Raw genomic sequence first — 13,114 nt, 5'->3', positions numbered from 1 at the left:
ATTTACCACAAAAAATTCTTTTGAAGATTAATAAATGCTTTTTAAAAGATGTGAAGGTAAAAGGAAGAGTAATGATAGCTATTTTTATGTGATTACTGAGGTCAGAGAAGAGAGCAGACATAGAGATTATGGGGATCCAGAGCACGTAGGTGCCTATTAAGTCTTTGGCACACTGTGCTTATTATAATAATCTAATTTAACTGAAATAGGATTAATATTATAATACTATAAAGTCATTGCCATGGTCTCTTTATATATACTATTGTTACTGTGCATTAATGCAATATGCTGAAAGAAGACAAGAGGTGAAAGTGAAAGCTCAGTGAGCTCTCTACAGTGTTATGCTATGCTTACTAATTTTCTGCTCCTTCTAAATATCCTGCGATATATATTTCTATGGTTACTCTCTGCTAAAAATATCAAACACTCTTTTTTAAAAGTATGGAGGCACTGTAGATGAGGCACAGATAATAGGAATCTCCACAGAAATTGTATTCAAGTCACTGGGGGGTCATGTGGTTCTTTAATATTTTTATTCATGTTCTTTATTATAGCTGAAACACCTGTTCAGAATCTTTACACTACAAGCAGTGGACCTGGAAGGACTTGCAGGGGGCGTCTCATTTAACCCTCCTCTGCTTTTTCCTTTTCCCCTTCTTTGAACACCCCCACAGCCGCTCACCTTTCCATGCTTCCTTCTCCCCTTTCCACCTACCAGCCAACCTACCATTTTCTGCCTCTCTGTCTTCCACCCTTCCTCCTTCTCTCCTCCCTGCCCCCAGCAGCCTGTATCTGGGAAAACTATGACTCAGTGGTGTGGTGCCTGCTGCTAGGCCATGCATAGTTGAATGGTGGGGAATCCACAGTGACTTGAGGGGGGCACCTCTCTTCCTTTGTATCCACCTTTTCCACATTATTTCCTCTTTGTCTACTCCTGGAAAATCTCATTTCCATACCTTTCCCTGTTTCCTTCTCTCCTTCCCACCCACCAACCAGCCTACCTTTTATCTTCCCCTTATCTTCACCTATATTTTAAGTACCTCACTTATACCCCATCATTCTTCCCCATGGGGATACAAAGCAGTTCATTCTCATCTCCTCCATTTTACTCTCACAACAACCCTGTGAGGTAGGTTAACCTGTGAATACGTGACTGGCCCAAGGTAACTAACATGAGGGCAGAACTGGAATTTGAACATGGGTCTCCAAGATCCTAGTCTGAAACACTAACCACTGCACCATGCTGGCTTTTGTGTGGTGGCTGCTGTTCAACAGTTGTGAGCCCCTGGGCCTGGGTGAGTCATGAAAGTGACATTGTCCATGGTTGTTGCTGGACCTGGCACTGCCAGTTACCCTCAAGGGCTAAAACAGACCCAGAAAGGGCTACCTCCTCCCACTGCTGACAGAAATCAAGACTTCAGTTAGTAATACTATTGTGGTTGCCTAACAATGGCCACAGAGGGCGTTTGTTTCTTAAAGCTATAGGTTCTACTTCTTTTATACATTTTTTTTCATTTGAAATATATGTTTTTTTCCAGATTCTGCAAATCTGGGGCTTTTCTCAGGTTTGTAGAAGATCTGCCTTGTCTGTTCATGACTCCAGTCCCAGAATTTAAGGGTCAAAATACACATTACAGGGCCCTCAGGTTCAACCCATGGCCATCAACACCATTTTATGGAAGAATTTGACCTTTTAAAAATGCTACGAGAGTCTGATCCTGGGACTAGGCACTGGGGGACTGGACAATCTTGTCCCGTCCCAATGCCTTTTCAAGTGCCAAACAGCCATGGGAGGAGGCTGTTTCAGCACTTGAAAAGGCATTGAGAGTTACAAGATTGCCGAGCCTACCTTGCAGCATTTTCTAAATGGTCAAATTCTTCAGTAAAATGGCACTAGCAGTCACGAGTTGAACCTGTGGCCACCACAACATTAGTTTGGTCCTGAGTATCCACACATTTGACCATGCTGAGAATTAGATATACTGATTCTTCATTTTTATGGTGTTTCAGTGGGAAAACTTTTCCCTTTATAACTTTTCTATTTCCATCCAACTGGGGTGAAATTTTCAGGGATGGCATCCTTTAGTCAAGGAATTCTCCCTTCCAGATACGACAAAGCATGCCAGTTTAATCTGCAATTAAAATTCTGTCTTGCACAGCAGACACAGGGAGGCATTAAATGGTATGAGACTGAATTTTTCTCCTTTTCTAGGATCTTGAGGCATGGCAGGATGATATTTGGTTTTAAAGCCGTGTCCTATCCAACTGTATACCTGGCTGAACTCTGATGTTAAAGCATGTTTTCCCCACTAGGATCCATTATTGAAGTCTAGCTAGGCTGGGGAGAAAAAAAGTTTCAAGCTCCAGTGTAAAGGGCAGGAATGAACCTGTACCTTACAGCTCCTCTTGCCTGTACACTCTAGCTGATTCTGCACACATCGGATAATCCACTTTCAAAGCACTTTAGCAATCGTTTGGAAGTGGATTTTTTGTTTCACACACAAAAAATTCTGTTCCAAATGATCTCTAAAGAGGATTGGAAGTGCATTATCCAATGTGTGTGGAATCAGCCACTCTTTCTTTAAAAACTGGCCTCCCTCTCACACCGTTTTCTTTAGGAAGGAACAGCAACCTCCCCTCCCCCATGGAGGGAGTTTGTATTGCTTTTAAGATCAAATCGATCAATAAATCTCAGAAATTTGATATTTTTTTTCCAGTAGAAAGATCTTTCTACATTACAGATCTCTTGCGTTTCATCAGATTCAACCCTGCCATTAACTGAGGATGAGAAATTATTTGCAGCAGTTACCCATTCAGTCTGCTCTGCAGCAGTCTTCTTTCTTCCAGAGATTGTTTGCCTTTCCCCTTGCAGGTTATCTGCTGCGAGGAAGTGGGGATGTACCAAAGCCTGGAAACTACCCTTATTTACTCCAGTCTATACTTGCATGCCTTTGAGGAAGTACATTTCTTTGTTCATTTACATTTATGTTATTTATAATATGCCTTTCTCACTGAGATTCATGGCAGGTTGAGTCAACAGGTTGGGACATCGAATGAGCAGTGTAATAGGATTAAGTTGTGGAAATTAAAACAAAGTAAAACCTTGGAACAAAGCTGAATAAAAATGTAAGTATCGACATATTAAATGATATTAACACTCTATTAGCTTTGTAAAAATGCCCACCTGAATAATTCAGTTTTGCATAGGTTGTGAAATGCCAGGAGAGTGAGCGCCTTCCTGACCTCATCAGACAGGTCATTCCACAGTGTGGGAGCCACAACAGAGACTCTACATGTACAGGCAGTTGCTGGTCTTGCCCGCTTGGCACCTGCAGATGAGCAAAGCTGTCATAGTGGAGTACAGGAGGTGAGACAGTCTTGCGGTATGAGGTTCCAAGGCTTTGTATATGATAATGAATACACTGAATGAATACACTGAATACACCCAGTGGCTGATGGGCAGCCAATGGAGAGCCTGCAAAATTAAGCTAATATGCACGTACTGCCTAGCTCCAGATAATAACCAAACTACAGAGTTATGCACCAGCTGGAGTCTCTGAGTTGACTTTCAGGGGACACCTATGCATTATACTAGTCTAGTCTTGATGTTATTGTGGCTTGGATCCAGGTGGTCAGATCAACTGAGTCAAGGTAGTGGGCGATCTTCTGGGCTACACTGGACCTAACAGTTATACCATCTCAGGTTCATTCACTTGTTCATCTTGCAGTGTTATATATGCTGTCTAGTGTCAGCACTGCCCTTCCACTTTCTACATTGAGCAAACAGGTCAGTCCCGATGCAAAAGAATACATTGACATAAATCTGACATTAAAAATCACAACACTCATAAACCAGTGGGAGAACATTTTAATCTTCCAGATCAGAGGAGTCTCCCCCCTCCCCCCATCCCTCCTCTGGGTAGAATTGCAAAGTGATCTCGCTCCATTCTGTCTTTGAAAACTTATTTTAAGACCTGACAGATTCCACCCAGGCTGGGGGGGGCGGGGACTAAAGGCTTGCACCGATAGAGTACACTAGAAAAATGTTTCTAACCTAATTTACTTGTATTTTCAACCCTCTTCACCATGATCCCAAGCGATTTTTTAAAAACTACAGTTCCCAGAAAACATTGCGTCATCCAACACTTGAAGAATACATGCCAGATCTTTGTGTAGAGAGACTCTGAGTAAGAGTGGATTGGAGGGGGTCATCATGACAAGGAGAATCTTAGCCATCAGGAACATCTGCTAACTCTTCTGGTTGGAAAATGACCTTATCAGATATTGGCTGCAAAGTTACTCTTTGCCTTTGCTGTCCCATCACACTTCTCTCACCTCATGAATTCAGATAGCAAGGTGCCAAAATAACAGCCAAATCAAAATGTTTCTGAACTACTGAATGTTATTTTGGTGGCTAAATATGGTAAAAACAGAAGAGATTCAGTTAACATTTGGATTAATTTATGAATGTATTTTCATATCACACAGTCTAGTGGAGACAGATTTCTTCCTGGACTTGTCACCTGCTCATTCTTGAGCACAGAAGCGATCATTTTATTATCTTCCCCAATCTTTTCCAGGACCAATACCACATAGATTAGTTGACATTATCATCTACATTCGATGGAAAGTTAATGTTACTGAGCTTCTATGTTAATATATCTGTATGCAGAAACTGTGCTGTGTCCCCTATTTCTGATTCCAGGCTAAACTCTGTAACAATAGAAGAACAGTTGCATCAAGGTTTCCCCACTGCTGAGAATCTACTCTACTCTTCTGCTCTGAGCTTCAGGACCAAACTACAGTTACATGCAAATACATGTAACAGTTGCTCAACATCCAATTTTCATCTGTAAAACTTGCTTCAGAAAGTGGCATTTGGGAGCAAGGATGGACAAAGCGTTTAATTGTTTGGCTGGCTACAGCTTCTCTACTTAAAAAAAAAAATCCATCCCCACATGCTTTCTTCCTAGAATACTATGAGAAGGGATTTGGAACAGAGAAATGATGGGTAGAGAAACACTCACTTTCTGATCCAAATCTTTCCCTACCAAAGTGGCTTTCCAATTAAAATAAGATTATTGAACAAATGGTGCATGTATTTGCAGTTTGGCTGTGTCAACAACTTTCTCAAGTTACTATTCCACCTTTTCTTATCTTAGTACTTTCAGGTTTAATTCAGACTAAGGCATTCTTGAAAAGCTAAGCTAAGTGGGATCAGTGGAGCCCATACAATGTTCTATATGTTGTATATTTAACCTTTTTATTCTGGTATTCCAGACTGAACAAATATAAGTTCATGCACAGATTCAGAGTAAGTATGCAGAATCTTCAAGTCTGGGCTGTGATACTTTAACTCAAGAGTCACACTGGCACACAAAGGTGCCCCATCCTTCCCACACCAGATCCATGCTGCACCACGACATCCTTCACTTATCCAGTTCACAGACCCTATGAATCTGCAGACAGCTGCCTCTTTTGCAATATCAAAGCAAAATTCCCATAATGTGCATCATCCAACAGTCATTTTATGGTTTACTTCTGACCATTGTAGCTTCCTTCTATGAACTTGGTATTACATCATCATGATTCAACAGGTCTTTGGTTTCTAAACTGCTAGAACAGCATATGGAATTACAACACAGCCACTCACTCATGCTACTAAGGAAGCACTGTTTTGTCCTTTTACCACACTTAGGCTCACAGGTAGGAACAGGTAAGTAGGTTTTGTGTTGTGCCATTTTGAGGGCTAGATCCTGCTGCAGCTTGCTTTCATATTCATATATAAATATATGCAGATTTGCCTTTGCTCGTCTTTGCTCTTTGCTCTTTCAGTGATCAAAAGTAGAGGAATGTTCCATATTGCAACCCATAGCTTTCTTAAAAAAATATTTTGTGCTTTTTACTTACAAGGTTGTGTTTTATAATTTCACATTCCAGTTTCAAATTGGTAGTCTTTTAAGTTTGTAATGTTATTGAGTAGATGGAATTTCTGGAACTTCTATAGAAATAATGTTCAAACCACATAGCCTGGAGAAACTCCTGTTGGGACTACACCCGAATAAAACAGATTTAAGTAACCGCAGCTATTACTTTTACATTTACTACCAGACCTGCAAATTTATCCAGACCTGTGAAAATGGAACCAGGATGACTGGAATGGGGCACATTTCCTTCCATTGCTGTCATAATTATCCGGCCCAAATCTAGAACTTCAGCTGTTCCACATGACATTTCCCACCCCACTCTGAAGCCCATCAAAAGTCACAAGCCTTTAACCCAAGGGCATATTTCAGTTTTTTTAAAGTCGCCGTGATTGAATCCTCTTTTTATATAACTGGTCGGCATGAGGAAGTCAACGACCCCAAAGGGCAGCTAGGTAAAACTTGTACTGCTTTGGCCCGATTGCTGATATGCAACGATTGCTTTTACTAGATGGCGGCGGTTAATCGAAAGGAAGTCCAGGCTGGAGGCTTATCCTTCCCTACCGCACAGCTTTGCTTTACTTCCCCGCCAGCTGGAACCAGAGGATCACAACAGCTCGGGCTGAAATATGATCCTCCTCCAGGTTCAAAGGCAGGGGCTGGAGTGGCCGCGAGTCCCAAAGCCCCTCGCTTCTCTCGCCCGTTGCGGGGAGCAGCCCCCTTCCCTCCTTCCTCCTTCCTGAGGCGAGGCCTGACGCTAGTCAGTGCCTGCATGAAGAGGCGAAGGTAAGGCAACAGGGAGGGACGCGGCAGACAAGAAAGGCGGGCTGCGGCTGGTTCGCTCTGGGAAGGAGGCGAGGGGAGAAAGAGCGGGACGAGGAGGGACCGAGAGGCGGAGGAGGAGCCTCCCGGGCGGGAGGAAACGCTTGGCGCCCCCCTCAGCGGCTTTCGAACAGAGCATGAAACCCGAGCGGAGGCGCCTTGGAGGCAAGCGGGAGCGAGGCGGCCAGGTGGGTTGAGGGAGCGCCGCCTGGAAGCGTCGCCCGCCTCACGGGCCGGTTGGCGAAGGCGCGGAAGTGAGCTAGGAGTGTCTCGGCTGCCCGGTAGGAGGGGATAGCGGAGGAAGCAGGCAGCCCGCAACCGGGGCACGTGGAGTGGGGAGAGCCTGGTCCGGCCGAGGGAGCGGCCGGGGCGGGTGAGCTGGGAGGCAGGCGGGAGCCCTCCTTTGACTGTTGCTCGGTGGGGTCCCCTCGTGAGGCGAGAAGAAGAGGGGGTCGCTTGCAGTGGCGAGCGTTTCGCTTGCCACCTGCCTATGGTGGACCCATTGCGGGCAGGTGGCAAGCGAAGCGCACGCCTCTTCAGGCGACTATCCCCCTCAGGCTGCTGCCAGGCTCCGTTCTTGCCTCGGGCGCCCTGCGAAGCTCAGTTTGAGGGACGGAGCGGCTGAAACAATAGCGGGCTGGTCTCCCCCCCCCCCGGCGCAGATGGGGTCTTGGGGAGAGAAGGGAGGGGGCTGGCCGTGCCTCGCTCGGCGTAGCAGAATTTTTTCAGTTCGGCCCGCCCCGTCTCCTCTAGATCCCCTTGCTTGGTTTCTCGAGGTCAGTTAAACAATAGCGTCAAGTCTGTGGCTGTACTTCATAAGTTTCTACCTCTTTTATTCCCCGCCACCCCCCCCCCCCCTAGGGAGAAGCAGGCGTGGGCAACTGGACGAGGCTCCGAGGCAGAAGAGAAAGAGCTGCTGAAGGGGCATCCCAACCGAGGTGGCTGAATTGACCCCTCAGCATTAAACAAGCAGAAGAGAGGGATCTTCTCTTCAGCCCTGTAGGCAGGCACTAGGAGGCAAGAAAGAGATGAGCTCTGCTTTTGCTTTTCATCCAGGGAAGCTAAGGGATGTAGAAGACTCCTACAAAGCTGATTTGTGTGGGCAAAGCTTTGATCCTTTGGGCACGCTTGACATTTTCACGGGGAGAGTGGTGCTAATTGCCTGAAGTTGTTAGGCTCTGGACAAGGCTCTCCTTCAAGTTGCAGAGGGGATTCTGCCTCATGAATCTAAGCCTCCATGAAAGGATTTTCTTGCACTTTCCCCCATCAAGGAAGGGCTAACCAACAAAGGATCAGTACACTCTCCTTGCTGTGTGGAAGCTGGTGTGTGAGAACTCAAAGTAGGCGCAACAAAATGTGATAAGCTGGGCTTCGGAGAAGCAGCAGAGTCTGTCTGGAATCATCCTTTAGCATCTGAGGACACTTTCACACCTCCCACTGAGCCTGCCTTCACTTTTTTGTTGTTGTTCTGTTCCCAGCCCCCTCTCCCTCTTTTTAAAACTCCTACCAAAATACTCTTTTTTGGAAATATAAAGCCACAGTGTTTGACAGCAGAAGATAAAAGAATAAACGAGAGAAAGCGGGTAAAGAAATTGATGTCCTTTTATCTTCTCTCTTTCACAAAGATGAGGTGCCTTCTGCTGGAGCTGACATTTCTTCTGCTACTGGGTAAGAAGCCTCCTGTCTCTGTCTGCAAGCTCTGGGAAGTTTAACTCCCTATTAGCTCTTTTTTCATTCCAGCACTGCTTTCCTTTAGCAAGACTTGTGTCTATCATAGTACATCCAGTTTTTCTGAATACTTCTAACTCGGAAGATGAAATCTTGTGTTCCTCCTCCAAAACAGATGCCATAGCTTCTATCAATGATGAAACTGGAGCAAAGAAAAGGAGGAAATAGTTACATTTCCATCATTAACTAGCTGAATTATTCTTTTAGCATGCTCCTCGGTCCTTTGTCTGTGTGTGCTAAGCAGAATTGTATCTGAATGTAAATCTAGAATAGGCATCCCTCAAGGAGACTTGAGTTTAGTCAGTAAAGCTGTCTTTTGTGATGATACAGTAGGAAGTATTTAAATGTTGAAGATAAGTATTGAGCCAGCGGGTAACAAAAAGGTTGGACACTCCAACTTGGCTGAAAAAATAGGTTCCTTGGCTCTTGTGTGCAGATGGATGACGCACACGTGTGATAAAGGTAGTAGTTTTTATGGCATTTTAAAGGCTATTGGATTTAGTGCATGATCTTTTGTGGGCCTGAACACATTTCATGAGATGTATGAAGTGGGCTCAAATCTACACATAGGTGCGTTGGAACAATTTTAAGGTGCCATAAGACTTAGTGCTCATTTTTTAGGCAATAAATTGCCCCTCTGCTACCCCTCTGGGATATTTTTGCAAGAGTAGGGGTGGAAATTTGGTTGAATTCCAACTTAGCGAACTAGATACCGTATTCTTCACTGCCACCGATCCAGTGATTTGTAGAGCTGCTTGTGCGTGTTTTAAACAGATGCTATTCATATCCCAGAAGTGACTTTTGGTGGGTGAAATGAATGTATGTGTATAGTTCTGTGAAGTGTATTGAGAATTTTCTGGATGGCAAATGCTACAACAATTGTATTAGATCCTTCTTAAACATGTACAAGACATTTGAAAATATCCCATGTGTCTCAGTTAAGATATGTGACAAGCTTGGTTTGTTGAATAAAACAGGGGCATTATGAAAATACAGTATAACTGGGGCAGGGGGAGACCTGTTTAAAGTAGACAAAAGGGTTGCACTGTGCTGACAAGTTAGTTCCTCTGCTCCAGTGGAAATTTAAATTTTTTTAAAGCATCTTAATGTGTGGTATACAATACGCAAAGCAACCAATGTGTCTTTTCTCATCTTTGGTTTAAGGCGCCCTGGCAGTTGGTCACTTGCCTGCTAACTTACGGCAGGTGACTGTTCCTTATGGCCGAATAGCTTCCTAGGCCCACCACTCAAGCTACCTCTGGCACGTGGATGCATACAAGGGCCAGCCTGGTAAGCTATTTTCTGAGGAGGCAGAGCCCATATGCTTTAAAAGACTGTTTTAAAAATTAGTGTTGTTCTGAGCAAGACATTCAGAAAACAGTTTTTCTTTATCAACAGTTTCTCTAACTTTTTAAAAGCCAGAATGGTTTTCAGAGAGTGTAACACTGTGATGCTATGCATGTTTGCTTGGAAGCTGATTTCTCATAAAGTAAACACTTGTGTGCAGCACTTCAAAGAATAACAAGCAGGAGTAAGTAGGTATGAGCCACTACAGAGTACTGGTAAGAAACTGGCTGAAGTAGTTGCTCCTGTCTTTTGTTTCGGGCCCCCAGAGAGAGAGCATGAGTACCTATAAGAAATGTAAGTTACTTTAAGCACTGCTAAAAAGATTTTATTGCCGCATAAGTTGTCCATAAAGTAGACTTGTGCTATCATACTTATGTTTGTTTTTTGCAATAACAGACTAACATGACTACCCATCAGGAATTACTCTCAAGTTATTGTGTGTAGGGTTGCAGCTGAAGTATAATCTACCATTTGGGGCTATTGTATTCTGATAGTTGACATGGATGAATGAGAAATGCAGATTGAGTAAACGTTACATGCTTGAGAATTAAATCATCTTGGCTTAAAGACAATTTTATTGCAAATAATGTATTCCTAATATGGTGTGAATGCTTTCCTTGTTCTCCTTTTAAAGTCAATATGGCAGCACAACAGTAGAGGGCTCTCTGTTGCCAGAGGTTCTGTCTTTCACGGTGAAATATAATTGACAACAGTTTTTCAAAAAACACCAGCATTGGCCCCAGTTTCCTGGCTAGATGCCAACCTTATCAATGCCTTTCTCTAATTACATCAGTAAAAGCAAACAATTATTTTTGAATTTTATATCAGACTGTTATGTAAATTGTATCAGCCCTTCTGCATAAAAGTCAGATAGCTCTCTCCAGACTCAATTAATGCTGCTGGTGATGTGTGTGATACAGAATGAGGATATACTTTCTCCCCCTCTTTCACAGGGCTGTTTCTGTGTCCTCGGACATTTTTTTCTGGGTGTGCTAAACTGATTATTTAAATTATAAGTAGATTTGGCAATGTCTTGAAAGTCGTGATGTGCTTAAAAGCCCTAAGGTATTCAAAAATAGTTCAGGGTAGTGTATTTGAACTGCCTTTGCTTTGCTAATAAAGATTAATGTGGAGTCAAAAGTTTAATCTTGTTCTATAGCTTGAATATTGTGATTGAATGGTATGGAAAATTCATTTTGTTGAACGTGCTAATTATATTGCATGGACTGCCTGACAAGTAACTTAAAATTCTGTTGTGATCCATGTTTTTTATGGCTTCATAGGCATATTACCTGTAGTGTAACAAGCACAGAATGATGCATGAATGATCACAACTGTTAATTAGATGTGAATTGAATAGTCTTTAGTTCAAATGTCCCCTCTGCCACTACAGGCTCTTTCACTGTTTCTCAGCTCCCCATCAACAGTACGGGAGTGACGATACTAAAGATAAAATTAACCTACCTTACAAGGCTCTTTTAAGAATTACCAGCAGTTAGTATGTGTAAAGTACTTTGAACACTGAATGTACATGCCAAGTACCTGAAGGATTGTCTCCTCCCATACTATCCAGCCCACCCGTTAAGATCTGCTTCTCAAGCCCTTCTCTCTATATCTACCTTCAGAGATGAAATGGGTGGTGAATAGAGACAGAACATTTTCTGTGATGGCAAATCATCTTTGGAACACCCTCCGTATGAGGCTTGCCTGGAGCCTACTTTTCTTTCAAACATATCTTTTTACCAAGGCTTTTTATTAGGAATTTAATCTTATCAGCTTCTTAACATTCTGCTGATGTTTTAATGACTTGGAATTTTAATATTGTGGTTTTAATTGTAAGCTACCTCGAGCAGGACTCTGAAGAGATGGCATAGAAATATTCTAAATAAATAAATATTTTAATTATATAAGAATTGCTGAAATAAAGCTGGCAATTATACAAGCGAGAGAATAAAACAGAACTTTCATGGGAGAAATCAAGGAGGAAAACTCTGGCACTAAAAATGAAGTGTCTCATCTGGCACATGGGTAGAGGGTACCATTGAGTTTCTTTTCCTCAAGCAACAGTTCTTTGGTGGAAGTGCTTTAAGCTAGTGTTGCTTTATCATGCTGCCTATATAATGGGGAGAAACACTGTAAAGTATTGTAAATAACCTTCATGCTGTAATAAGACAGCTAATGCTCTTCCAAGGCATTAGCTGGTTTGTGTTTCTAAGATTTACTTGCTTCTTCCAAAGGTGCAAAGTCAGATGCTAATATCTGTTGCATATAGGAAACAGTATATAATAGGCTTATAGAAAGTTACAGAGCTCATTTTCCTTTACTGTTTTATGAACATTTTTCTGTTTCTTTTAAAATACTAGACTCCCATCAGTGACTGAACACTAAAGGACTGTAAATTGTATTGCGAGCATAGGCACAGGGATTGTGAATTTCTATGTAAGCCTTCTTTCTGTTGTTTCACAGTGTAATTTATGGTCTGTTTTTGCAACTTTCAGATGGATAATACATATTTATGGGTTGTGTGCATTTGTAGAAGTTGCTGTGTTGTCCATTGACAACTGGTGCTGTCCAGTTGATGCTACTGAACTTGAAGGTTTATAGACATGAATCAAATGGCAGTCTAGCCATAGGGCTTTAAAACAAATCATTATTTTCCAGAAGACATAAGATGCTACCCTATACTTAATCAGACCAATGGACTGCTCTGATTTGTGGCAGCTCTCCAGAGTCTAAGGCAACTGAGTCTTAGAAAGGTATTTATAATTCATTTTTCTCTCCCAAAACAGAATGACACTACATGAACATTTTTAACAAGAGATGAAAAGGGTTGAGCCTAGGACTGTATGCATGTAAATTTGTGTTGTGCAACTGAAGTTTTTTGGTTTTCCCCAAGAAAAATATGAAAAACTTACTCTGTATGTGGTTGAATGAAACGTGTGCTATATTGTTGTCTTCAAGGTGTTCTAGAAACGGTTAGCCATAATAATCTTGCACCTAAAGAAATTGTTCCATGCAGCAATGTAGGTGTTTTTTCTGTTGCTCTTATCGAACTATGACTTACTGGAGTAGCTGCCATATATTCTGCCATATATTCCAAGTGTTCTATTCTACAATTTGATTTCACCCATGACTACTCCTGTGTGTGGTAGTGTTCCTTGCTGTGTGCTTCAGAATTTGTTCTATAAAAACATATGCCTCATTTGTGAGAACCTAACAGACTAAAAACAGCATTGCCTGCTACTGAGAGCAAGCAATTGATTGTCTTACCTGTGTATAAAAAGTTGCATTTT

The 13,114-nt window shown here is 42.4% G+C and overlaps 1 protein-coding gene across 1 annotated transcript in view; it reads left to right on the top strand.

Annotated features, from left to right (window-relative positions):
- Positions 1-7,635: 7,635 nt before the first annotated feature.
- The window catches only part of IGSF3 (immunoglobulin superfamily member 3), a 172,241-nt gene continuing 166,762 nt past the window's right edge, over positions 7,636-13,114 (top strand). Inside the window, exon 1 of the mRNA XM_054974605.1 lies at positions 7,636-8,414. Within this exon, the coding sequence (XP_054830580.1) occupies positions 8,342-8,414 (73 nt within the window). The 5' untranslated portion in view covers positions 7,636-8,341. The remainder of the gene's footprint in view (positions 8,415-13,114) is intronic.

Source organism: Eublepharis macularius, chromosome 3 (genome assembly GCF_028583425.1).
Source record: "Eublepharis macularius isolate TG4126 chromosome 3, MPM_Emac_v1.0, whole genome shotgun sequence".
NCBI classification, from domain to species: Eukaryota; Metazoa; Chordata; class Lepidosauria; order Squamata; family Eublepharidae; genus Eublepharis; species Eublepharis macularius.
Note: the sequence above shows the minus strand (reverse complement) of the source record. Positions and strands in the feature narration are given on the sequence as shown.